The sequence below is a fragment of the Sebastes fasciatus genome, chromosome 10 (assembly GCF_043250625.1).
Source record: "Sebastes fasciatus isolate fSebFas1 chromosome 10, fSebFas1.pri, whole genome shotgun sequence".
In the NCBI taxonomy this organism is placed as follows: Eukaryota; Metazoa; Chordata; class Actinopteri; order Perciformes; family Sebastidae; genus Sebastes; species Sebastes fasciatus.
Genome location: NC_133804.1, coordinates 669514 through 696972, shown reverse-complemented (window position 1 = coordinate 696972; position 27459 = coordinate 669514). Strand labels below are relative to the sequence as shown.

Genomic DNA, 27459 nt, shown 5'->3' with positions numbered 1-27459 from the left:
ACCGTGCCGCAAAGCTTCCAATACCTTCCAATATTACTCACCGAAGCTTCCAGGCCCCAAAAATGATATTCGGGGACAGCCCTATTAAAAACAACGTTGATGATCTTCGTGTAGCTACTGAAAAAATAGTTTTTGTACAGTAAATTTCTGACATCAGTCAGCCCGGTAAGGACAGTTTGACCAGTCACTGTCTTTTCAGCACCTCAGGAGCTGCTGCTGACAGACCCATGGTTCTGAGCACAGAGATGACTCAGCAGTATCGGTGTGGATTGAATGGACTGAACGCTCACGTCTGGCTTTTAACATGGATACCCACTCACTGTGGAAAACAATACATTTGAGATATAACAGCAGTGTGACATTTTGTACCCTGTCGTATCTTTGCTTCTGTGAAAGCTTTTTTGATTGCCTCAGATTTACGTTCCCCCACTGGTGAGTCCAATACATTGTTGAATTCATGCTTGGTCTGACAGTCCGAGACTGGAGGGTTTTTACATTGTCTTGGCAACATGAAACGAACTTGAACGATGAGATAAGTATTCGTTGCCCATGCATCTCTGTTGGCATTTCATCCTCAAGGCCCTGACACACCAAGCCGACGGTCGGCCGTCGGACAGCGTCTGTCGGTCTAGTTTTTTGGTGTCGGCTCTAGTCTGCCCATGTTGGGAGTTTTTTTTGGCCGATTCATCACGTTGAATCGGCAGCGGCGCCCATCGGTGAGAGAAATCACTCCGATTGGCTGTTCAGCTTCAATGAATCAGTGCACGAGAAGAGAAACGGAAGTGAGGAAGGCAAGCCAACGAGTATTGTCAAAAGGAAAAACACAGAAGGCTCTTCTTATTTTACATCTTCATCTCATTAGATTTTTTATCTCATTAGATATTTTCACAGCGACATGAACATCTGGAATGAAGCTAAGTGGTGAGTGAGAGTGGTGTGAAAATGGTTGTTCTTTGTTTCATGTACGTATCATAACAGCGGCTTGTATATCTGCCAACTTCGGTCTTCCGGTTTCCCTTTTTCAATGATGAATACAGACTACCGCCGCCTGCTGGCGTGAAGAGTTATTTCATCTGAATGTGTGTGCTAACTGGCCGCCGGCTGTAGTCTTTTCGGCGTGCAACTGTTTGGACAAAGGCGACGTGAGGCGACGCAACAGCCGGCATTCATCGCCGCTAGTTCTTCGATGTCGGGTTGGTGTGTCTGGGCCTTAAAACATGAACTCTCTCCACTTTGCTGATCCCAAAGGCAGGTTTGACTTGCTCAAGTGTCAACGTGGTGATCAGGGTTCAAATTACTATCCAAGGAAAAAAAAGCCAAGGGTTCTACAGACATCTTCTCCCAGCCTGAAAGCTTTGTGTGTTTCCCATTTATAGAAGTTAGTGTTCGATTGGAGCTTTAGACCACCAAAAATAAATTCTCAACCTGTGGGAAACACAGACGCCCCCCCCCCAAAAAAAAACTGTGCACTGCCAGATCACAATAAAGTAAAAATATGTTTAAAGCAGGAAGGAAGGAACACATATTTTCATGTTGCTATAATTCTGTGTTTCCTAGTCAACCAATTATATCCTTGATTTTTTTTCTCTGGTGTGAGGAAGTCCAAACAGGGCAGCAGCAAAACAAATTAAAATCATCCAATTTAGTTGATTTAAAAAACAAAAAAAAACAAGCCAACAATGATTTGCCTTTGATGGGTTTGGGAGCGTGTCTGGCTTTAGGGTAGGGCCTCTGTAACAAATGAGCTTCAAATCCGTCTTCTTCTTTTCCTTTTGTCCAAAAAGTACTGTTTCTTTTAGGAGAAACCTGAACAGTCAGGAACAAACCAGACCAGCACACTCACAGACCTGAACAGAGCGGCCCAGCTGGTCTACCACTTCACGACGGTAAACTCTTCCATGCTGACGAAATGTGTGTATTCTCGTGTGGGACAAAGATAGAGAAAGAAAAAAGCGAGAGATTCTACGATGGGTTATGACGAGTTGCCTGTGTGTGTGTGTGTGTGTGTGTGTGTGTGTGTGTAAGTGAGAAGGTCCTCCAGTGGCGTATCTACGACACTCCGTTCACCAGCGGAGGAGCGTCCTGTTTGTCCTTCTTCATCCCTCGGTCTCTGATGGTTCTCTGGTGGTGGTGGCGAGACGGGCCGCCGTCGCCGCCGCCGGTGCTGACGCCCCCCCCCTGGGATGAGGAAGGCCCTCCTCCTCCTCCTCCTCCTCCTCCTCCTCCTCCTCGCCCCCCCGAGGAGTGCTGCACGCTGCGCTCGTTGTTACCGTCCACACGGATCTGTGGGATGAAGGACATGAATACAGTCTGGTTCCACACTTCACAGCTACAAGTGGGGGGGGAAATATGATCACATGCAGGATCACTGTTGAATCGGGACATTGGATGAGATCTGGGCCAGTTTTTAATCAAGCCTCTCCCTGGAATCAAGCAGAAAGTTAAGTTTGGACTAAATATACTCTGCCTCAGAGTGTGCAACAATGCTCCATTACAACATTCATTCTGATGACGTATTGTAGTTTTACTGGCAGCTGGAATATTAGACGGTGGTGAAATCTGATGTGAAGTAAATAGCACTATTGGCTTTATAAGTATAGACAAATAAGCTAGGTAACCAATTCAAAGAGGACCCATTTTGCTTTTCCCTTTCCTTTAGGTGTGCTATATAGTTTCTTGTGTATGTAAAAGGTCTGCAAAGTTACAAAGCCCAAAGTCCACGCCAAAGGGAGTTCCTCTCCCCCACAGAAACACTGCTACTGAACTGCCTGAAACACCTTGCTTCAAGTCCCGCCTTTTCTTCCGTAACGTGGTGATGTCACCAAGTAACACATTTGCATAACAGCTAGTTTGGCACACCCTCAATATGGCTGGGCAATATATCGATATCATATCGATATCATGATATAAGACTAGATATCGTCTTAGATTTTGGATACCGTAATAAGCCATAAGTGTCTTTTCTGGCTGCATTAAGTTAAGTTATGTAATTTGACTGTTCTAGCTGTTCTATTATTACTGTCTTTGGGGGGGCAGAGGGTGAAAAGAGGTGCTGCAACACAGCTGGTATGAGAAAAATAAAGCCTACTTTGAACTTTAAAGCATGTAAACATGTTCTAGTAGAGACCCAAAATAAAAAGAAATAAGCATAATAGGGCCTCTTTAACAAATATAAACGCAGCACAATTAGTCATCTCTGCCTCGATAACAGGCGCCAGTCACCCCCCAAGATAGACGAGCTGGAGATCTGGGTTATTTTGCACAAACCATATGATGGTTGTCCGTGTTTGCAATTAGGTACATTCGTGGAATGTAATTTGTTATGTGCAATACTCTTGGCACTTTATTCTATTTATCTCGTCTGGTTTTTATTCTTATATTTATTGTTTTTATTTCAAATATTTGTATTCTCGTACTTTTATTGAACTTGCACTTCCCCATATGCCATCTACTGTGTTCCCTCTGTCATTGATGACTGTGCAGTATGTATATATCTCGGTGGACTGTAGAAACTGAATTGCCCTTCAGGGATAAATAACTGTATCTGTATCTGTTTCTGCATCTGCATCTGCTTCTGTTTCTGCATCTGCACCTGCTTCTGCATCTGCTCCTGCATCTGCTTCTGTTTCTGCATTTGCTTCTGTAGCTGTAGCTCTGCCTGTACCTGTTTCTGCATCTGTATCTGTAGCTGTGTCTGTATCTGCATCTGTTTCTGTTTTTGCATCTGCTTCTGTAGCTGTAGCTCTGTCTGTATCTGCATCTGTATTTGTATCTGTATCTGTGTCTGTAGTTGTATCAGTATCTGTGTCTATGTTTCTGTATCTGTATCTGCATCTGTATCTGTATCTGTATCTGCATCTATATCTGTAGCTGTATCTGCATCTGTATCTGCATCTATTTCTGTATCAGTATCTGTAGCTGTATCTGCAGCTGTATCTGTAGCTGTATCTGTTTTCTGTAGCTGTAGTTGTATCAGTATCAGTATCTGTTTCAGTATCTGTATCTGCATCTGCATCTGTATCTGGATCTGCATCTGTGTCTGTATCTATTTCTGTATCTGTAGTTGTACCAGTATCAGTATCTGTATCTGTAGCTGTATCTGTTTTCTGTAGCTGTAGTTGTATCAGTATCTGTTTCAGTATCTGTTTCTGCATCTGCATCTGCATCTGTATCTGTATCTGTAGCTGTGTCTGCATCTATTTCTGTATCTGTATCTGTAGTTGTACCAGTATCAGTTTCAGTATCTGTATCTGTAGTTGTATCAGTATCAGTTTCTGTATCTGTATCTGTATCTGTAGCTGTATCAGTTTCTGTATCTGTAGTTGTACCAGTATCAGTATCTGTAGCTGTGTCTGTATCTGTTTCTGTATCTGTAGCTGTAGTTGTATCAGTATCAGTATCTGTAGCTGTGTCTGTATCTAGCTGTAGTTGTATCAGTATCAGTATCTGTAGCTGTGTCTGTATCTGTTTCTGTATCTGTAGTTGTATCAGTATCAGTATCTGTAGCTGTGTCTGTATCTGTTTCTGTAGTAGCAATTTCCTAATGTTTACCAATTTGCCATTTGTGCAGTAAGCTCTTGCGAAACAATGGCAAGCCAGTTGCTTGACTGACAAAATGAATGTTTATACAAAAAATAGTCATTGGTCATTTGACTAAGCTGTTTTATAATTACATTGCTGCATCTCGCCTGTATTGTGCAGTACTGCACGTGCAGCAATGATGTTGAAAACCTTCTGAGGGCTGTGACACACTAACCCATGAAGAACATGGAATCTTCTCTTCCATTGTCCACATTTTCGACTACACCATGTTAACTTATGCTGCCTTTCATTTGGAGAAAATCCTTTACGTAACTCTTGCAAAATAAACCATAACTATACTGTATGAACACATCTCTTAAATATTATCATTTGAAATACATAATTAAAAAACTATTACTGAAGTTGAGCATCAGCATTTGGCCTGAGAAAAAAAGGTCATCAGTCAAAGCTTTATGGATATCCCCTATCATCAATAAGCAGTTCATACAGGGGAACAAGTTCAAATCAAACATTTAGTCCGCTCTCATTACTAATGCACTATACTGATTAATATCTGCAGAAATAGTTGGTTGTTGCAGAGACGACATGTGTTGTCCACTAATAAGTCAGTCACAAAAATGATTCAGTTTTGTCAAAATGGTATTTTGCAATAAGCTCACTGTCATCAAGTGCTCCATCTCTCCTTCTGTGGAATGTTTCTACTGTCATCTCCTCTGGATGGATCCTAAATATTGCCTAAGATTGGAGTAATTTTCTGTGTTAAGAAAGTAAAAGAAGAAACCTGCATTCATTCCTAGTTCTAAATGTAGGACCGGATACAGTATGTGTCACCGAGTTCTTGGCCAGTTTGGACTGATTCCCTACTCTGGGACATAATGCAGGCACAGATCAGAAAATAAAGATGTATGTGGGCGTTTATATCATCTTTTTGGCTTCCAATAATTCAATTTAACAAGTGTTTAGTGAGGAGTGTTCCCGAGATATTAAACATAGCAGAGAAGATGGTTCCAGTGGTGTGTGTGTGTGTGTGTGTTACCTGTAGAGTGTCTTCCAGCGCTCTTGTCTTGGGGTCTCTGATATGACGAGGTCTTGGCTCGCTCCACTGCATATCGTCACCTAAACCAGGACAGACAAAACCAGAGTCTCAACTTGTAGGTATGATCCTCGTTCCCACCACCTCATGGGACGATAAAAACATGAAACAATCCAACATGAAATCAAAAACCACTGACTATATCACTGTCACTTTTGCCAAACCTTCAAAAGCCCCTGCCGTCTAAGGCAACAGCTCCATGGCAAGTAGTAGGGGAGGGAGGGGGGAAATCAATTCACATATGCATCACAATTTTTTAAATGATTTTGAACTTGATTTTTTTTAATGCCAGAATCGATATACAGCTCACATTTCAAACACACAAATCACATCTGCACCCACATATGTTAAATCCAGCGTGGTAAACACTACACATCCAGTAAAGGATGGAAACACTTTGGGTTTCACACATTGCAGGAAAAGCAGAGCTAGACAGAGCAGAGCTAAAGCTGCATGCTAACTCCGTCGCGGACAGGAAAACTAATCGCATTGCGGTAACGTGCGGTCGAGCCGGCCTCCATTCTCGTCTCCGTGGTCAAATACTGACATTCTGACATTTCTGTTAAATACGGCCCAATGGAGCCGACCATGGATGTATAAAGAGAATGGAGCTGACGGGAGAGCTAGAGACGGACTTGGCAAAGTTTACAGAACAAAAGGAACTGTATACGCAAAACACATCTATGGAAATAAGATTGATGGATTGTATTCACCAGAAGTATAAAACATTACATGTCCCTTATAAATTAAAAGAAAATACAACTAATCTGTGAGAGAAATGTCTTTATTCTCTGATTTTTGGGTTGCTGGAAAAAATGTAATAACTACTTCCTGAGTCTGCAGGGATCTCATTATGTGATTCATTCCCATTCTTCTGGCTAGAATTGAATGAAAAGCATCTAAAAACTTGAAATAAAAATAATCTCCATTCATTATCTCCAGAATGAGCTTTGTCTCCAGTCAAATGGTAGAAAAATAATAGGAATATAGTAGTGAAAAAGTTGATCAAGCTTTTCCATTGTTAAGACTTGCCTCTTCTCTTCTCTGTGTCCTGAATCGCTGCAGAAAGATCAATGACAGCCAATGATAACTCCTGCCCACCTTTATACCCTCCTCCTCCTCTTCCTCTCCCCCCTCGTCCCCGCGGCCCTCCTCCGCCTCCTCTCTTTCTCCCATCTGTCCGTCTGGGCAGGGTCCCGCCTCCTGTCATCAGCTCCTCGGTGGGGGCCAGCGACCAATCGCTGAGCTCGTCTTTGTGGTCCGACTCCGTCTCGGAGGCGTTGGATGCTTCCGAGTTGGTGCCTGGGGGGACGGAGAGTCAAAGCTCATTTAAACTGCCTGGGAAAGACAAAGTTTGATTCATTGCTTTGTTTTAGGGAGACTCTCCATTCAGTACTTATAGCCTTGCACTAGCTGGATGTTTCATGTGCTTTTCATTGAAATACCACAAACACTTATTTTACTCTGAAATGGGGCCACTGTGCATAAAAAGTGAAGTAATTACCTTTCATCAAATCTGGCTGGAAATAACCTCAATCTGAGCCAGAGCATCAGCTCTTCTGCTTAGTCATTGTGCCTTTCATATCCAAACCAATGAGAGCACTTAGAGCTAACTGGAACTGCCAACACTTGAGATGAGTATTTTATATTAAAGCTTCACATCATTTTGTTTATCAAGCACAGTATTTGAAAGAGGAGATATGAATATAATTGATTTAAACAAGTTTTAATGAATTCACTATCAAGATGAAGTCGTTTTATCGTACCTGAGGCGAAAGCCGCACCTCCTCCTCTTCGCCCTCTGCCACCTCTTCCTCCCCCTCCTCCGTAGGGCTTCCCTCCTCCTCCTCCCGCTCCTCTCCCCATCCCCAGCCCCATGCCGTTATCGAACACGTAGGTTTTGTCTTTGAGGTTTCGGGGCCCCGTCCCTCCTCCTCCGCCTCCCCCTCCTATCTGTCTCAGCTGCTCGTCGATCTGCAGACGCTCCAGACGAAGCTGATCCACCTCCTGAGGACATGACGAATAAAGAAACAGGACTATTAGTATGTTTACGCGCCTGGTTTGAATCATATCTTCATAGCATCTCAGGAGGGTAGGTGTAGTGGTGATCCTCCCAGCATGTACAGGGTAACACGTTTATGGACATCAGTCTCAGTTAATGCACACAATACACTTTAATACACTTATCTCCTGATTCCATACCTTCTCGATACTTGGGTGCCGATTCGATATGTATTGCGATCTTTAAGTACTGCAATTCTACAAGTATTGTGATTCGATGCTGTGATTTATTGTTGTTAACTTTTTTAACACCAGACCATGGGAAAAAGTCCATTCATTCACTTCTAGGGACATTTACTTTGGAAGATATCTAAATTGATCCAGTAAAAATGTTTGATTTTCAGCATGTATGTAGTCAGAGATGTCCTGAAGTCAAATCTATCAGTCATTGTCAGGAAGTAGTTATTAAGTTTTTCCATCAACCCAATAATCAAAGAATAAAGATATTTCTTTCAAAGATTAGTGGTATTCTATTTTTAATTCATAAGGGACATGTAATGTTTAATACTTCTGGTGAATATAAATCCAATCAATCTTATTTCCATATATGTATTTTGTATATACAGTTCCCTTTGTGAGCACCTTATTTTGAAAACCCGTCAGCTCCGTTCTCTTTATCCATCCGTGGTCAGCTCTTTCGGGGCTGTCTGAATGCATTTAGTCATAATGACAATAGCACTGGTCCACCTTAAAGGTCAGCCCACCGTAAGCGAGTCTGAGCCAAAGTTGTGGCTAACTTCCGGGCTAACCCCTTCAGTAAACAGACTGGCAAGCCAGACACGGGAACTTGGCTTGGGTCTTGAGGAGTTGTGGCATTTATTCACTGACAGCATAAACTGTACACACTGCTACGCTCACGATTATAACGTTACTGTTAATTTCATACTCGCCATCAGTCCATCACACACACGCTCGTTCTCTCTGTCTTTACGGCACACCAACACTCACTAACGTTAATCACACAACCTATGCAGTGAATTGTTCCTTAAAGGAGTTTGCTACTTGTATAACACATTTTATTTGAAAAAATATCGAAATAATACATAATTCACCGATGCTTAGGCCCGGCAAGCTTGCAGTACACTGGTGGAGACCCTGTGTCCCTGAAACTGGGCTCTGAATTGGACCTAGAGCACTTTTAAAGTTTTTTTTTTTTTTTTCTTTTTAAATGGGTGCCCTTCAGAAACCAGTGAGTAAGTGCAGTGGATCAGACAATATGGTTTTGATGTAATTTATTGTCGCACATGGAGCCTCTCCTCTCTGTCTTTCTCTCCTCAGTTCTGTCTGTTTGTCCTCTACTCCCAGTAACACTCAGGTCATATGAGCTATCACTATCTAACGTTAATTCTAGGGGTGTGATAGCTCTGAAATGGCTCACGACACAAACGTCCACAGTCTTGTGTCGCCGCCTAAAATGTGTCAGTGTTATAATGCTTTCGTGGTAAAATATGTTTTTCTCAGTGTGAATACTGATAAAACACCTAAAACTGTTGCAGTTTTAATCTTTTACTGCTTCCAAAAAGCAAAAGAAGCATGAAGACAAACCACAAGCCTAAATTCAGATTCATATAAATACATTATCTTCTTATGTTAAAGCATAGTGACATGTCACAGTCAAAGGGACTGGTCTAAAATGAGAACTTTTGATACAGGATGTTGTTATTACTGGTAATTATACACACCTTCAGGTAGTTGAGGTGGTAGTCCAGCAGAACTGTAGCATTGGAGATGCTTTCCTTGGTCCCGACAAACACAAATGGCACCATTCCCTGTGAGAGAGGTTCAGAAGGAGAAAGAAAGATGAAATCATCTTGTCTTGCATATATCTATTTTCAAATGATGCATATTAGCAGTAGTAAAGATATGTTCAGTATTGGAGTCAGAGGTTGATGATTTAGGGGGATGAGGGTTGAGCCTGACTTTAGTATGTGGTAAAAAGAAGCCTTTAGCTGTTCGCTGTGTTGTTCAAGTTACTATGAGAAACTTTTAACTGGTCATGAAACAGTCTCAGTTTAATACTGATGCCTCTATATGACCTGCAGAAGTAAATGAGAACATCAGCAGACTGTCAGACCCTGCTGCAGTAAAATGAGAGGTTTTCTAAAGGGACACTGGTGCTCAGAAACACTACCGCTTTAGTGCACAGGGACAGTCAAAATCAACACAAATTGAAAGTTCCCCCCCGTAGTAGCGTTTAGTAGGCAGATGTGTTGGTCTTTTTTCTGTCCCACTGACCTCGTCTGCTGCTGCCACTGCTGCTGCTGCTGAGGGCTTTTTGTCATTCTCAGGCTCAATACGAACCCGAACCACCCCAGATTTATCAACCACTTCCTGGATCAGCTTGCCGTTTTTGCCAATCACCTTCCCTATAAGGGCAAAAACATCATCAGTCACAGTCTAATAGGACTTTGAAGTTTAATAGACTGGCTAAATCTGAAATAACTTCAAGTTATCACATGGATAACCTCATTGTCTCAGTTGAGTGATTTTTCTCACCTACTAAGTTCCGGGGAACTTTGATGACATCTTCAGAGAACTCCAGGAAACTCCTCGCTATACGGACAGCATCCTGGTCCTTAGACAAATAGTTTAATTTACGATTAACATCAAAATGAAATAACAAGGAGCTTTGAAACTCGTTCTCTACACCATATATGAGAGGTAAACATCTGTACACTCGGGTCTGTACTAATAAATCCAGGCACAAGATGGACGTATCCATCAGTGTGTCAGTTCATCTATGTATTATAGAGACATCCTACCTCTCCGTATATGTGAAAGGTGCACGTCTCCTCATCCAGGTCTATGTTAGTGACTCCAGGGACTTTACGTGCTTGCTGAATGTTGGCCCCATGAGTCCCGATGGCTAGACCCATGAGATCATCCCGAACCGCAAACTGTTCATGAAACCGTGACGCCAGCTGTCTGGAACTCTGTAGAAACAGAACCAGAGGGACAAACAGAAAAACATCAACAAAAACAATAGAACTGAGTAAGGAGGAGTTGAGTGAATCCTGATGGACAATCCTTTAAAGTTACTATGAGGAACTTTCATTGTGTTCATTTTGGCACTCCCTGTAGACGAAAGCGGTAGTGTTTCCTAAGTCCCTTTAGAAAACCTCTCATTTTACTGCAGCAGGGTCTGACAGTCTGCCCCCTGTAGTCCTAGTTCTCGTCCTCCCGTGCCTCCCTTCTCTCCAGCGGGCCCAACAATAAGGCCTGGGCCTCCAGCAGCGTGGTGGCAGAGGAGCAGCTGCTGTTGCCGGGTATGGAGCTCTTCACCTCCCGCTGGAGCTCTGACTGCAGGTCGAAGAGGGGATCCCTCTGAAATCCCTTTGAAAGTTGCCATGCCAGTTTCCTCGCGAAATCTAGTGTAAATTTGGAGCGTTATTTAGCCTCCTTCCTGACATGGATGTCTGACATGGTTGGTACCGATGGATTCATCAGGTTTTTTTAGTTTCAATTGATACCAGTATCTTCACTCTAGCCCACTACAACCTTCGAAAGATGGAATAGCCATTTTTTAAAAGGTTAATTATGAAACCGATACAGCGTTTTGGAGAATTGATACAGTATCGCAAAACATAATATCGCAATCCTCAAGTGTATCGACATTTTCTTACACCCCTATTCACAACCAGTTAATTGTTCCTCATAGTAACTTTATTAAAGTCACTTTTAACTGCAAAATGATCAAATCATACACATACGTACAAGGACACACATATATTTGAAGTTGCAGTTGTCCGTAAGCATCATTGTGTGTGTGTGTGTGTGTGTGTGTGTGTGTGTATAAAGATCTACCTCCAGTTGTCTGTTGGCCTCTTCGTTCCTCAGCATGAGCGACAGTTTGGTGCGGAGGCTCCTGAAGTGCATGTCGCTCATCATATTGGCCCGCTTTGTTGTGACCTCATTCACAGACTGCAAGAACAATCAAAGCTTCATTCACACAAACGATGTGACTTTGGAATATGACATGATGTGATATGATTTAAAGTCACACACAGAGGACCCCAATCAGACTGTATCAAAGGAAGAGTAAAGAATTGGGATTATGTATATAATAAATCATTTAAGCGATGGACAGAAAACTTTATCTTTACGTTCTTAGATAATAAAATGATTCAACCAACCAAAATGACCAGCTGCTTTTTTTCTGAGTCGTAGGTGACATTGAACGCTCCCACAGCCTTTTTAAAATCTTTGTGAGCTGATTCCTTGGAGCACCTGACAACACAGAGTTACATAAATTATTTACGTCATGTTAATTCATGTCCCTAAATAATCCAGTAATCATTACTGATTATTTAGGGGCATGTGTGCACATCCCTACAATTCATCAGGGGTGTCTGTAAAGCTGAGACACTGCACTCTGCACATTGTGATGCATCGTTCTAACCAAAAGGTTACTCACATGCCCTGAGATGTATGTGCGGGACAGATCAAACTTACATCTGCCGTAGATCTTCGGGTACATCCAGTCTGATCTTGATGAAGGTGGTTTTGGTGGCTGGTTTATTGGGGTTGACCGGCCGTAACCGCTCCAGCGTCACTATCTCATTTAGTGTGGCGTCACATGCAGCGTACTCTATTACGTAAAACTAGAGATACATGGAGACAAGGATGATGTCAGTTCAATTTTTGCACGCTACCAAAAGCAAAATGTGCGACAGTGGTGTTGGGAAAAATGTGTAAATAACAACTGTGTATCAATACATAATATATAAATATCAGTTTTAATAACATAATTCAAACTTTTAAGAAAGAATGTGGGTGAAGCCGAGATAAAAAACATAGATAGAGGAAGAGAGCTAGAGGCATAAAAGACAGATGAAATAAAGTGTAAAATCAGGCCAGAGAAAAAGAAAAGGGTGAATAGAAGAAAAAGAACGTCAACGTCGGACCATCATCAAAATGATCAAACATTGGCCTCCAGAGGAATAATGGTATAGTATACTGGGTATTCTGAAACATTATGCTATACCAACCAATAAAAACTGATGTGAATATTGACGTTGTCACAGTACTACTTACAGCTGTTCTGATTCCACTGATATCTTGATGCCCAACCCTACTTTGTACGATGATATTGTAACCAGACTTAAAAAGACTGCAGTCTAAACCCTACCTCTCCTTTGACCATGCGAACCTTGGCCAGCCACCATCCACATGGCTCCTTGTCATTAGCCCTGGAATATACCTGGCAACACACACACAAGAACACACACATAGAACATTTCACAAAGCTTTCCACCTAGACCTTTTCACCCAAACCTGAGATGATTACGATAAAAGCATAAGAAAATGTTACTAATTCAGAGCATAATCGCCACTGCTTTTTTCTCCCAATGTTTCTTTTCACATCCTGCGAGTGGATGTGTAGCTCTCCTCGTGATGACAGGTGCATGTTTACTTAAAGGGATAGTTCAGGTGTTTCTCAGTGGGGTTGTATGAGGTACTTATCTATAGTCGAGATGAGGCTCGGCACGCCCCCAGTTTGGAGAAATAAACAGGAGTTACCGGCACAAAGCAAAATATGGTACTGCTTTGGATGGGGGCAGCTGCAAAATGTATTTTAGCCACCTAAAAGAAAGGTCCACCTACAAAGATCTATATTGGTTTAAATGTACGCTATATTTAGATTATTTTCACCGCTTTATCTTGCCGTCAGGCAGCTCTTTCCAACTGGGAACTGAACTGAAAGTGAAACTTATCTATGCTCTTTTCAAAGCAGCCAGACACCTTTGATAAAAACGGTATAGATAAGTTTCACTTTCAGCTCAGATCCCCATCAAAAAATATTGTAAATATTGGTACTGATTTTTTTAGGTGAGCCTTTCTTTTAGGTGGCTATAAAACGTTTTGCTGCCGGCCCGGTCCACAGCAGTACATTGCTTTGTTCCCGTGTCGGAACTCCTGTCTATTTCTCCAAACTGGGGGCGTACCAACCGTCATCTACTGTAGGTAATACACTGACTATGGATAAGTACCTCATACAACCCCACTTCAAAACACCCCAACTATCCCTTTAATCCTATGTTGAACAATATAAACTGCAGGAGGAAACAGGGACAACAACAACTTCTTGCTGTGTGGTACCATATTATAATCATCACATTATAATGCAAAAATCTAATATCCTCATTTCCAATTCCAGGTATTTTTCTGTGAAAATGACCAAAAAAAGGAAAACAATGAGACATATGAATCTGTTTGGCCTACACAGCAGACTATTATTCTAATAATATTGTAGTATTCATTTTCTGAAACAGTTCTAAAAGTATTGAATTAGTCCCACCTCGACCTCATCGCTCTCGTTGATCTCCTTGCAGAACCCCGTTGGAGGAGGAAAACGCACATCCTGGAACGGGATTTGACGCTCTGGCTGCCAACTGGGACAGAGGGATACGTACACATTTACGAAAATAAGCGAAAAGGTTACATTTTACAGTATTTTGTTGTGTGTGCATTACTCACTTGTTTTCAAATGCCACAGTGACTGATCCTTCGTGAACATCCTTCACAAAGGCCTACACGAATCACAGAGGGGAAATAACAACAGTTAGAATAACCAGACCAGAATAACACCTGTAGAAATAGTCAATACAGCTTTATACCGGCCTCAAGCATGTCAAAGGGTTACAGTTCTGCTACCCAAGCCTGACCCAAGCCCAAAGCTGTCAGCAACAAAACAGCCTAAATTCTTCTCTTTGGGCTTGATTCAGGTTTGGCTCTGTCTCTCTCTGACTGTACACACAGTCTGTGTCCATGTGTGTCAAGTATCCCAAGTAGGACATGCAATGCCTAGAAAGAAAAGAGAGAGACGGAGAGACTAGTCTATGGGTTGCATTAGCCTGGCAAGCCAACAGTCAAAGATGAGGCAAAGAAAATCCAAAAAGTGACCTTCTTGAAATCCCCAATGATTCAGCTTTTCATTCTGCCTTTCTTGACCTGTGGCTGAGACCACGCCTGTACAAAACTCCTCACAGAATTACAGAAGGACTACTTCAACTGTCAACTTGATGAAAGACGTCTTAGACAGTTTACAAACCATGTTCATCTGGCCTATTTTGAGAAAAGTTTCATATTATAAAGTAAACTACTAAACAGGTAAGGTGGATGATTTAGTGTGAGATGCTATAGTGTCATGTGCTGGCAGTTAGGTGCAATGTGTGTGGTGTTATTGCTACTGAAGAAGTAAGAGAAACGGCTTATTGGCTTTTATTTAAAAACAGCAGTGGTAGCACAAACACTCTGAAGTTTAAGCATTTATTAATATTATTGTGAAGGATTTTGGCGCATACTCTGCTTCCTATTCTATTATCAGAAGCAAACTATGAGTTGTTCTCATCACAAGAGGATGTACTGTAGAATGGTGGGGAATATTATCTTGGAGCAGGAAACATTATTTACATGAAAACAGAATTTCCAAGTGAAAATCAATCCTCTTTTTAAAACAAATATGAGTAATTTTAAGTCAAAATTGGTATAAACTAACTTACGAGTCTTCTGCCACTGACTGCACTAGTTTCCATAGTAAAGATATTTTACCCGTTCATTAAAGGCCACAGCAAAACTTTGAATATTATTGTGATGTCAGAGATGGAACTATCCTCATTCATCACTAAAAGACCATAAAAAACTACTTCATGACAAAAATGTCTTAGGGCGCTTTCACAAGCTGTAGTCCGTTTGGTTAGTCCGAATTAGAGTGAAATTGATACTTTTGGTTTGTTTTCTATTTAGTCTGATTCGGTTTCACAGTGCACAAATAGGACCAAATGAAAAAAATAATTTGCTGAGGGGTGTGTACGAAGGAGCAAATGTATCTTTCTATCTCAAGAGCTGCCATTTCTATGCAGGGAATCGCGGACTTTGAAATATTGCTGTCAAAGTAATTTCACTTTTACTCTGCACTGATCTACTGTGAATCCCTTCTCCTCCAGTTTATCTCCAATGACTTTATAAATGTCACTATATTTGTGGACTTTATTTAGGATATTCTGTTCTCTTCAAGCAATCATGAGACTTCTGCAGAAGTCCAGGTCAGTCCTCTCCCACTCATGTTAACCTGTCGTTAACCTGTGTCCACGTCAGCAAATGCCCACACAGGCAGCCCGCGTTTTGGTTTGCAAGTAGAGGTGGGCGATACATCGAATATAGTCGATGTATCGCGGCTTGTCCCACGCGCAGTATATAAAATTACTATATTGCGAACATCGACTACAAATTGTCATGTAATGTTTTTAAGCCATCCTGCCGGCATGAGATTCGCTTTGGCATTTCCTTCTCTCCCTCTCTCCTCTGCTCCCTCTCACACACTCATACGTCACAGTCTCCGCCCCCATCCAGACCTCTCTCCTGGGCGACTGTGTGCAGCGTTTCACCTGCATAGAGAATTACGAGGCGGCCCCCTCTGTTAAATTTGATGTTTTAATATAGTTTTATATCAGCAGTTGGCGTTTATAAATGCCGTTGCAAGCGGCAGTCTGCGTTTGTGAAAGCCGCTCCATCCGCCTCTTTACATGAACAGTTTTATAATGAACCGAAAATACTTTTACACTTCTCAGTGGGCTGGCTGGCCCTCACCGGGCGCATTTCCTCTTCGACAGTCCGCACACTGCTTTAGTTCGGCTCCGTAAGGCCTGGGGCCAGGATGGGGAGGGGGGCTCGTGGCTCCGCGGGTTCGTTGAATGAGGGCTTGCTTTTCCCTCTCCCGCTGCGGAGAGGGGCGGTCCCCTGCTCCGTACTATAGTACAGTACTTGAGTAGCCTACAGTCCACCACTGCTAGAGCACAAGATTAAAATTGTTCCAAAAGAAACCACTAATGAATATAAACAAGAATGTTTTATTGCAGACATACAGTGTGCTGCAGGGACTACAGTAATCATCATATTGGTGTGATTGTATGCATCAAAGGATTAAATTGAGCATTTATGAAGTGCTAAGAGGATATTTGAAAATATATATCGTGTATCGCGATATAGCCTTATGATATTGCATTATTATTTGTAGGCCATATCGCCCAGCCCTATTTGCAAGCGTTCTCAGACCGGATGTTTTGGTCCGCACCAGAGTATGATTACTGTGTTCACAACCACCCAAACAAACCGCACCAAGGGTTGATTAAAATGGACTAAATGTTGGCTTGTGAAAGCAACCTTAGTTGCTTTGTGTTAAAGCTAACACATTCACCTACCACTGACTAGTCAAATAAGAAGCAATAGTCTTAAAAACTGCTTTCAGGTTCAAAACTTTTCAACAACAAAATCATAAAAAAAAATAATCTGCCATAACCTCCAACCTATTTGTCTCTATTAAATCCTGTACAAGTGCCAACTCTACCACTTCAGGGATTAGCATCCTGGACCCAGGCATCAAAGTCCCCTTTCTTACCGTGTGAACTACTGTACATCCATGTGGAGATATGGTAGTATAGTATGTACAATGTGGAGATTTGACTAACAAATGACATTACATTTATTTAGCAGACGCTTTTATCCAAAGGGACTTACAATCAGTGCATTCAACCATGTGGGTACAACCGAGAAATAGCTTCATCAAATATGCTGATCTACTTCAAGTACAACATTTAGAGACAATTATGGGCCACGATGCAGTCCGAACAGATTAATGTTTAGTCTACAACAGAAGATGTGTAGAGTTTCTGCTGTCCTGATGTCAATGGGGGGGGTCACATCTAGAAGGGCGCCTGCAAATTGCAAAAACTCGCGAGACTCGCCACCCTACAACCTATCCTAGCCTTAACTTTTCGAGGTCAATGCCTAACCTTAAAAATCTCGCGAGAGTTTCCTCAGTTTCCTCAGAGAGCCATATATATATATATATACATATATATATACATACACATATATGTATATATATATACACACATATATGTATATATGTATGTGTGTATATATACATATATACACACATATATATATACACATATACATATATATATATACATATGTATATGTGTATATATATACATATAAACATATATATATACATATATACATGTGTATATATATATATATATATACACACACACACACACACACACATATATATATATATACATATACATATACATATACATATATATATATATATCAACCTATATGCAATCAATTAGGACATGTACCATAGCCCAAGATAGTTATCTAGCTAATGCCATATACTGTATTACACTTACTATTACTCATTTTAAGAGAGCCTTTAATGTTTAAATGAACACATTCAGAGACTGTCTCAGAGACTGACCTCTATATCACAGCCCACATCAGCCATTGTTTCCCATATTCAAATACAGTAGAATGAAGTGAAAACAAAATGGCAGCTAAGTCTAATCATCTAAGCTACCTCTACAGCAGCAAGCAGCGGAAGTTGAGCAGTTGGCAAAATCATTCTAGTGAAGATGAAGAGGGTGCATTTTGTGGTTCCTGTTAGACTAATCTTCTGAAAATTGGCTATTGCCTTTTAGTGCTATAATTCGAAAGACACCTGCCAAAAAATATAACGGTATTCAAACTGAATGCCAAAAAACAAATCACAGTTTGCATCTATAAAGTGAGACGTGTGGCCAGTGCCACACCCAACTAAGAGACAAAAGTACATCAAATGCTGATGTTGTCACCTGTAAATCCAAAAGTATACACTTTTTTTCCAGACAGGACCGACTTATATTAATGTCCCATTTAGACAGTGCAGTGCAACGCAGGTTGACAGGCTGACTCAACGGATTCATCAGCTTTCTGATGGTTGTACTGCACATTCATTCCATTCATATTCCAGCAGCAAAGCTTCAACTGTGACAATAGATGCAATCAATCAAACTACTAGAGCTACTATTTATCTTTAATGTTTATATATTGGTCTACTATCTACTGTGGAACTTGGAGTAAACAGTCAGCGGATGACGGATGGTGCTATTCTATTTATTGCCACCAACTTTCTTCTTTTACTCTGCCAACGTTACATTTATTCAACGGCTCTGGTTATTAGTTGCTTTGAAAATAGGTTTTCCAATCAAAATCATAAAATATTCATACTTGCCAACCCTCCCAATTTTCCTGGGAGACTCACGTTTTTCATTGCCCTCTCCTGGTTTCCTTCCGGGGTCACAATTCTCCCGTATTTCTCACGATTTATGGCAAATTCTCCCACTTAACCCGTTTCTGGCACTGTACAGCGTATATAATCCATACTGTTTCCACCCAGACAGCAATAGAGCTACACTAAATGTCGTTTCCCGGAGGAAGAGAGCAGTCTAGGCTTGCGACATAGCGCAGTTTGAGCTCATGTTTGAGCTGTGCTCGCCACTGGGTTCAGCGTACATCACAGCATGCAGCGCCTAAAGTCAGGCTTTGCTTGAAGTAGCGAAAATCCGTTGAAAAACCATTGAACCGTTGAAAAACCATTGGAAATAATGGGGTTCAGATCAGTTGTGCCATTATTGCGCTGTGTCTGAAAGGGCCTTCAGTGAGTGAGAGACAGAGAGATAAATGGAGAGCTGACTGAAAGTAATACTCAAGCAGGGGCAAAAAATGAATAAAAACTGATGAATATTAATTCACGGCAAGTTTACACTAGAAGGGCAAATTATTCAGTTTTCTTTCCTGAGATTTAAAAGTAAAATTAGAAGTTTAACATAAAAATGGTGTTGCAGTGTACTTATTATTTTGTTATTTTCATTGTTTAAGTCCTGGATACTCAAATTTTTCTGGGGGAGGACTCCCTGACCCCCCTCTTTGGTTTGTATTCCTCCCTATTTTTAAGGTCTCAAGGCTGGCAAGTATGAAAATATTTATTATAATTTGTATCTACTTCCTCCAGTCTTTCTTGCTCCCCTTGTTTCCCCCCATCCCTTCTTCAACCAACCATTCTTAAAGCATGACAATCCCAAAAAACTGTAAGTATTAGTTTTTTTCACCACACAGCAAAACTGTTTTACGATGAGTACTTTCACTTTGGCTACCTCAGTATACTCTATTTCAAATAGCTGTTTGCGTTTAATTAAGCAACAGTCTAATGAGCATATTATCTTGTAAATGTGTCTATGGTACAGATTGTGTTACTAACCCCCAACTGACTAACACTTACCATAGATTCTACACCTGTATATCAATATCTGCCCATGGACTCTTAGCCCCTGCTTTGCAAAATACAAGCTCCTAAAAGAGTCTCCCCTTAATCTGTGGTATAATATGATCATATAACCAATGCATAACCTCCAAAATACCTTTTTATGCCTAACGTTACTTGTTGACTCTTGTCTTCAGAATAACCCCAAAACTCCCAGCAGCCTTAATAAATCAAAAGCTACCTGTCCACCAGGGAAACACAACAAAACAACTCCCACATTTGCTGCTGTTATTAAGTTAGCTGTTACTTTGAAAAACGAAATTCATGGCCGAATTATGGCACTTGTGCCTCGCCAACCAACCCATGCCCATCACTTTATAGATAACATGAGGTTACAATCACGTCCATATTACTAACCCTATAGCGATGTCATTGGTTTAGCATCGTCTTTATCACCAATAACTCACAGATTGAGCTAGCAGCATTGATGTTAGCAGCATTGATGTTAGCAGCATTGAGGCTGGCAGCATTGACGTTGGTAGCATCGAGGTTGGCAGCATCGATGTTTGCAGCACTGAGGCTGGCAGCATTGAGGTTGGCAGCACTGAGGCTAGTAGCATTGACGTTAGCAGCATTGATGTTGGCAGCACTGAGGCTAGCAGCATTGATGTTAGCAGCACTGAGGCTAGCAGCATTGAAGCTAGCAGCATTGACGTTAGCAGCATTGATGTTGGCAGCACTGAGGCTAGCAGCATTGACGTTAGCAGCATTGATGTTGGCAGCACTGAGGCTAGCAGCATTGACGTTAGCAGCATTGATGTTGGCAGCACTGAGGCTAGCAGCATCTTCTCTATGTTAGCTTTGTTTCCAGATGTCCCGGTGGAGGCTGGACTGGCCAGCAGCACTGAGGCTAGCAGCATCTTCTCTATGTTAGCTTTGTTTACAGATGTCCCGGTGGAGGCTGGACTGGCCAGCAGCACTGAGGCCCGGGCACACAGCAGGTATCTCTCCGCTAACGTTAGTCCAGCCAGACCGTTTCATAGTAATGAGCCTAACGTGCGTGCAGTGCGTGGTAACGGAGATGACAAAGCTCAAGAAAAAGCAGCAACTTACCTTATAAAAGGCCCCACTTGTTCCCCTCACTTCCACGACTAGTTCATCCATGACGACAGTTCCTACAGCTCGCTAGCTAGCTAACTACCGCTAGCGCTGTTAGTAGCTAGCTAGCTAGCTAGCTAGCTTGCTAGCCTGCCGCTAGCCCAGGCACAGGTCGCTATTGCTAGCTCCGCTAGCTCCGCTAGCTAGCCACAATAGCCCTGTAGCCAGCTGGATGCAAGAAGAGGCCACGAGAACTGTGTGTGACCGTAATGTTGTTTCCCGTTGCGCACCGTCTTCGAATCGTGCGTTAGTGTCTGTCAGATGAGTAACTCCGGGTGTACGGTAAAGGGTGTATGGTGTAGCCTGCTCTGTTAGCTTGTACTAGCTAGTTGCGTTAATGGTGTGTGATTAGTGGTGAAGCAGCTACTGCTGGTTGCATCCCTCCATGTGACGTCTCCGCCTTCTTCCTCTACTCAAATCTCAGGCTGCTTCCACTCATCTGAGCCTATTGCTGCTCTCCACAGGTAATACATAGGAAGGTCGATTTCAGATAGCTGGACAATTCATCTTAATCCACTATTGTCTGTGTCCTGCAATGAACCTCATCCTATTTCCCAACACAAAGATCACAGCATTATGTCCCAATCATTGACTCTGAGGCAGTGGAAACATCTTGATCTAACAGTTATGTGGCCATATTTAACTTATTATTCCCTGATTTTCTGCCTTACTTAAATTCACAACATGTATTCACCAAAATAAAAGCATTATTTGTAATTCATTAATTTCCCATATTCATTTCCCCCCCTTTTCGGAAAGTTATTAGGGCTGTCAATCCATTATCCAAATATTTAATCGGCATTGGTCGCATGATTGTCCATAGTTAATTGCAAATAATTGCAAATTAATCGCATCTGTTCAAAATATTTACCTTTATCAATATGGGAGTGGGCGAATATGCTGCTTTATGCAAGTGTATGTATATATTTATTATTGGAAATCAATGAACAACACTAAACAACAACAGATATTGTCCAGAAACCCTCACAGGTACTGCATTTAGCATAAAACAATATGCTCCAATCATAACATGGCAAACTGCAGCCCAACAGGCAACAACAGCTGTCAGTGTGCTGACTTGACTATGACTTGCCCCAAACTGCATGTGATTATCATAAAGTGGGCATGTCTGTAAAGGGGAGACTCGTGGGTACCCATAGAACCCATTTACATTCACTGATCTGGAGGTCAGAGGTCAAGGGACCCCTTTGAAAATGGCCATGCCAGCTTTTCCTTGCTAAAAGTTAGTGCGAATTTGGAGCGTTATTTAGCCTCCTTGGCGACAAGCTATTGTGACATGGTTGGTAGCAATGGATTCCTTAGGTTTTCTAGTTTCATATGATACCAGTACATTAGCTTGAAAATTGAGCCCGCTACAAATTAAAAATCGCAACTTGCGTTAATGCGTTACAGAAATTAACATTAACTTTGACAGCCTTTAAATGTATCCATTCAAAACATGATTCCCACACAAAAATAAATAGGTATAAATAGGAATAAAACAAGAGAAACACATTTTGAGAATTCCCACAAACGTATTTTTGGAGAAATTATGTTTGAAAACATATTGAGGCCTTGCTGGTGTCTGTGACATGACTGATTTTACATGGCAAAAGTGATTCTCTGGAAGATGTAAGAGATTGTTGAGCTTTGCCTTCACAATCTTTTATTTTATATACATGTGTTTGATCTTTCATGTTTCTATGTCATTCAGGTTCTTTATATTATGTCTCTCTTTACTTTATAAGAAAAAATATGAAGCATTATTGGTGATTTCTTTTTTCTTTGACAGATAATTGGGTTGTCTTGTCATGTCATCTTTGGTTCCTTAACCCCACCACCTCCAAATGTGGAAAACAAATGTCACCGAAGCCCTCAGAAACCCTTCAGAACCTAGGACAGCGAACATTTTCTGTTCATAAGGTGATCCTTTATCAGTGTTGATTCTCACACCTGCTTCAGGTTTATTTGATGATGAGATACTTCACTCACCATTCTGCCCTCTTTTTAGAGAGGTAGGGGTGGGGAACAGGGGATGTTATGGGGTAGATAAAAAGTCAGCAGTATATATCACATAGAAGTGGTCTATCAGTGTCAATACGCTCAGCACGACTATCAACAACATATTTTTCGAGCGTTTTCCTACGATTGTCCAGAAACACGTGTCAATTTCCGCTTTTCAAAATAAAACTACCTAGTTAGGTTCAGGAAAAGATCGCGGTTTGGGTTTAAATAATACCAGAAGTGCTATAATTTAAGTACTGAAGTTGCGTGACAAAAACTACTTAAATAGCTTTGGGAAAAGATCGCAGTTTGGGTTAAAATAATGTAATAATGCCGTAACTTGGGTACGGAAGTTAAGTGACAAATAAATCAACTTTGACTTGTGGTTTCACACAAGACATGAACACCAGTCTCCTTGGCAAAAGTCTGGTGTTTTTTGACACACCCATCCACCCCGACCTCCTCCCTACCATCATCTTAAAGCTGGGAAACCTGAAGATTAATTTGAGATGCAGCTAAGCACTGTGTGACAAGGTGTTCTAGTCATTAATAAGAAATACAAATTAATTACTAAATTAATTAATCAATTAAAACAAATTGTGAAAGTGTATAAGAGCATAGAACATGGTGCTCTATTATGTTTCGCAAGTTGTTGCAACAATTTTTGGGTTGATTATATTTGTTACACAGATTTGGTGCTAAATTGAACCATTAATACCACTTCGAGAATTCATAAAAATGATCAATAATCCCTCCAAAATACCACATTAAGACACCAAGACCTTGAGGAACACCATAGAAAAAACCATGCTGTGATTTGGGATCAAACACTTTTGACATTTGGAGATTTCTGCAATAATTGCATTCTTTGGGGATTGGATGGCGAGCTTTTCTGTTCTGGACACTGCTCAGAAACCTCCTTATTGTCAGTATACCTAGGAAAGCCATCCATCCTCTGAATGCTCTAGGTCTCTAGTTTGATCCATCCATCCTCTGAATGCTCTAGGTCTCTAGTTTGATCCATCCATCCTCTGAATGCTCTAGGTCTCTAGTCTGATCCATCCATCCTCTGAATGCTCTAGGTCTCTAGTCTGATCCATCCATCCTCTGAATGCTCTAGGTCTCTAGTTTGATCCATCCATCCTCTGAATGCTCTAGGTCTTTAGTTTGATCCATCCATCCTCTGAATGCTCTAGGTCTCTAATCTGATCCATCCATCCTCTGAATGCTCGAGGTCTCTACTTTGATCCATCCATCCTCTGAATGCTCTAGGTCTCTACTTTGATCCATCCATCCTCTGAATGCTCTAGGTCTCTAATCTGATCCATCCATCCTCTGAATGCTCTAGGTCTGTAGTTTGTGGCTGTAAAGTTTCATGAGGCTGTGATTATCCTAGAGGTCACCACAGGTCATTTTATACAGTGAGGTCAAGTTTAAAAAAATGGTCTCACTACAATGAAATGTCTCCTATGGGGACTAACATCATCACACATGAATCCAGTTGGGCTCATTGGATCCACAAGAGTCTCAGCTTTACAGTGATACCCAATTTATGTAATTCAAGACTGTTTATGGACCCCAGTACGCAGAAATGTTCAAACTCACCATTTTAGAATAAGAGACAATAAAACATTTATACTGCATTCAAAAAACTGCATGTAATTATCATAAAGTGGGCATCTCTGTAAAGTGGAGGCTCCCATAGAACCCATTTTCATTCACATATCTTAAGGTCAGAGGTCAAGGGACCCCTTTGAAAATCGCCATGCCAGTTTTTCCTTGCCAAAATTTAGCATAACTTTGTAGCGTTATTTAGTGTTCTTCCCAACAAGCTAACATGACATGGTTGGTAGCAAACTCCGCCCGCAACAACCTCTGAAAGACAGAATAGCCTCTGGTCCCGCTACGGAGTGTTAAGGGGTTAACTGTGTTTACTTTGTCAGGGTCACTCAAGCCCCCAGGAAGAGCGCCAGGCTTTGAAACAAATTTTCGTTGTGGTACTACAAGTTCCGTGTCCGTCATGTGATGCCATTGGGCCCAAAAATACTCTTTCCCATAGACTTACATTGGGAAAGAGGCGTCTGTAACTCAGCAGATAATTTTGAGGTGAATCAACTCCCCAGTACGAACACTCTAATAGTCCTTATTTAAATCATTAGGTCCTAAAAGCTGTAAAATGCACTAATAGCTGAATCCAGATATCCAGAATCCATATTTCCCTTCCTCCGTTCATGTGAATGAGACCAAGACCGAGGCTGGAGGTTTTGGAGGAGGAGTTAAAGGAAACACTACTGCTCCTGCTCTATGGGCCGTATGGATGAGGAAGATCACCGGATGATCCGGGTACTTTATCACTCGGCAGTCGAGCCGTTTCGGTTTCATGCACCACTGAGACACTCTCATAGGAATAAATAGGAGCCCACCTCCAACGCTGTATCCAGTTCTCTTTATACATCCATGGGGTAACTGCTCAGAATCTTTTTCATATTTTCAACATTCTTTAACACTTTTTGGTGTTAAAATCACTGGTGGTTTATTTCCGATCAGTTGTCAGGGTCTTGATAGCTGACTTGCCAAACCACATCATCCACTCCAAGAAATATCCCACACACACTGGAATATCTCAACATTACTGAATTTATAACATTCAATCCCCAAAATTTGCTACACCCATTAATGGACACATGATCTGCTTGAGAATTAAATTTTCGGGCCAAAGACGAGGAACAGCCACAAGCCACATGTTTGGAGACAGAGAGGGAAAGGTAGAGACAGACGGACAGACAGACTGATGCAGAAAGCGTGATGTATGGAGGCAGAGAAGGAATTGGGAAGTATTATGGGTCACTGAAATATAAAAACCCCTGAGTGTGAGATATGAGAGAAACCTAGGAGGACATATAGGGATACACTATGGAAAGATCAGGACAGAAATAGACTGAAAGGCCAGTAGAAACAGGGCGACAAATGAAGGGTGAAATAAGACACAGGACAGAGAGAATGAGTGGAGAACGGAAAAACAGACCTGAGATCTGAAGTTCCTGTGTGTGGGAGGGAAACAGGCTCTAACAGTAAATACCTTAGTCAGGACACATGGCCAAAACAGACATGTTACTGAAAAATTCATCATGTTAATGCTCAGGGGGCACATAACCCCAAAAGCTGACCTAAAAATGTTAGTGTAGAATGATTGAACCGGTCTCCAAAGAATGAGGATCTGAGTCGAGTGAAGCTTCTTCAGCAGTTTTATCAGAAGTCCTTTTGTGAGATTGTAACAACGACAATGTTACATATGAAACATACAGTAGAAGACAAATCTGATACAGTCCAAAACAATAACAAACTCACAGCCAAGACACATTGTCATCTCAGATTTAACAGTTATCATAAAGTGATGACATCATAAAATCAAGTAACACCACTCTTAAGGCTTTTGTTAAAGGAGTAACTCTGTATTTTGACTTTTAATCTCAGAGTTGTTGGAGTATTGGCTAGGTAGTATATACTGCATTATAAGGGTGAGGCAGGCATCCATCAGGCTGAAGAATCTTTGAGCAAAGGGCTGCTTTTCTGTGGCTAACTGACCTCCAACTTCTATGGTGTCACATTAAGCTCAATGGAGCGTAAATATATAACCCCATGTTAAATAGCAGCCCAGTCGCACAGCATTTCGTGAAATAGACACAACATTTTATGTATAGACACGAATTTCACGTTTTTTTCGTGATGGTCAGCATAAAATCAATTTGATCCACATCATTGTGAACCAGGAAGTATAGAGAGTGGCGAATGCCGCGTAGGGAGGAGGTCGGGGTGGATGGGTGTGTCAAAGAACAACAGACTTTTGCCAAGGAGACTGATGTTCATGTCTTGTGTGAAACCACAAGTCAAAGTTGATTTATTTGTCACTTAACTTCCGTACCCAAGTTACGGTATTATTACGTTATTTGAACCCAAACTGCGATCTTTTCCAAAAGCTATTTAGGTAGTTTTTGTCACGCAACTTCCGTACTTAAATTATGGCACTTCTGGTATTATTTAAACCCAAACTGCGATCATTTCCTGAACCATCTAAGTAGTTTTATTTTGAAAATACTAGAGCGGAAATTGACACCTGTTTCTGGACATTCGTAGGAAAACACACGAAAAATACGTTGTTGAAAGTCTTGCTGAGCGTATTGACACTAAACTCAATCCCTTTTCAAAATAGGCTATAAAAAACATTGGAGTTGGAACTGAACCCCCCCCCCCCCCCCCCCGAAAACTAACAGTCAAAGTTGAAGAGACAAATAAAAGCAGATAAAGACTTTTTAGACAATAAACCCGAAATAATTGAAAACGTGGCTTGGTTTCAACTTTCTTGTCTCCAGTTGACTTTTATGTGTATTTTCATGTTGGGATTCATGTTGATCATTTAAAGGAACAGTATGTAACATTCTATTAGTTCTATTAGCAGAAATTGAATATCATTTTCATAACTATGTTTTTGTATAATCATCTGAAACTAATC

The 27459-nt window shown here is 41.3% G+C and overlaps 1 protein-coding gene across 4 annotated transcripts; it reads right to left on the bottom strand.

Moving 5' to 3' along the window:
• Positions 1–261: 261 nt before the first annotated feature.
• On the bottom strand, positions 262–21464 carry fmr1 (fragile X messenger ribonucleoprotein 1). Of its 4 annotated transcripts, none has more exons than XM_074647689.1 (15): positions 20901–21462; positions 14174–14226; positions 13995–14088; positions 12825–12896; positions 12149–12297; positions 11830–11923; positions 11501–11617; positions 10459–10629; positions 10193–10271; positions 9932–10062; positions 9379–9465; positions 7402–7642; positions 6668–6937; positions 5579–5658; positions 262–2283 (listed from the first exon to the last, which is right to left on the bottom strand). In XM_074647689.1, exons 1-15 carry the CDS (start codon positions 20949–20951, stop codon positions 2050–2052), a joined length of 1923 nt encoding a protein of 640 aa, XP_074503790.1. In that variant the 5' UTR covers positions 20952–21462; the 3' UTR covers positions 262–2049. The 4 variants fall into 4 exon arrangements, with proteins under 4 accessions (XP_074503790.1, XP_074503791.1, XP_074503792.1 ...); XM_074647690.1 differs by having other exon boundaries at positions 6737–6937; positions 20901–21460; XM_074647691.1 differs by lacking the exon at positions 262–2283 and adding an exon at positions 3838–5277 and having other exon boundaries at positions 20901–21464.
• Between the last annotated feature and the right edge of the window lie 5995 nt (positions 21465–27459).

Coding starts and splice junctions, on each gene's coding strand:
- fmr1 (XM_074647689.1), bottom strand. CDS start 20,951: ATGGATGAACTAGTCGTGGAAGTGAGGGGAACAAGTGGGGCCTTTTAT. Junction 14,227..20,900: donor CAAGTGGGGCCTTTTATAAG/GTAAGTTGCTGC, acceptor TGATTCGTGTAG/GCCTTTGTGAAGGATGTTCA. Junction 5,659..6,667: donor GGACACAGAGAAGAGAAGAG/GCAAGTCTTAAC, acceptor GTCCTGGTTTAG/GTGACGATATGCAGTGGAGC.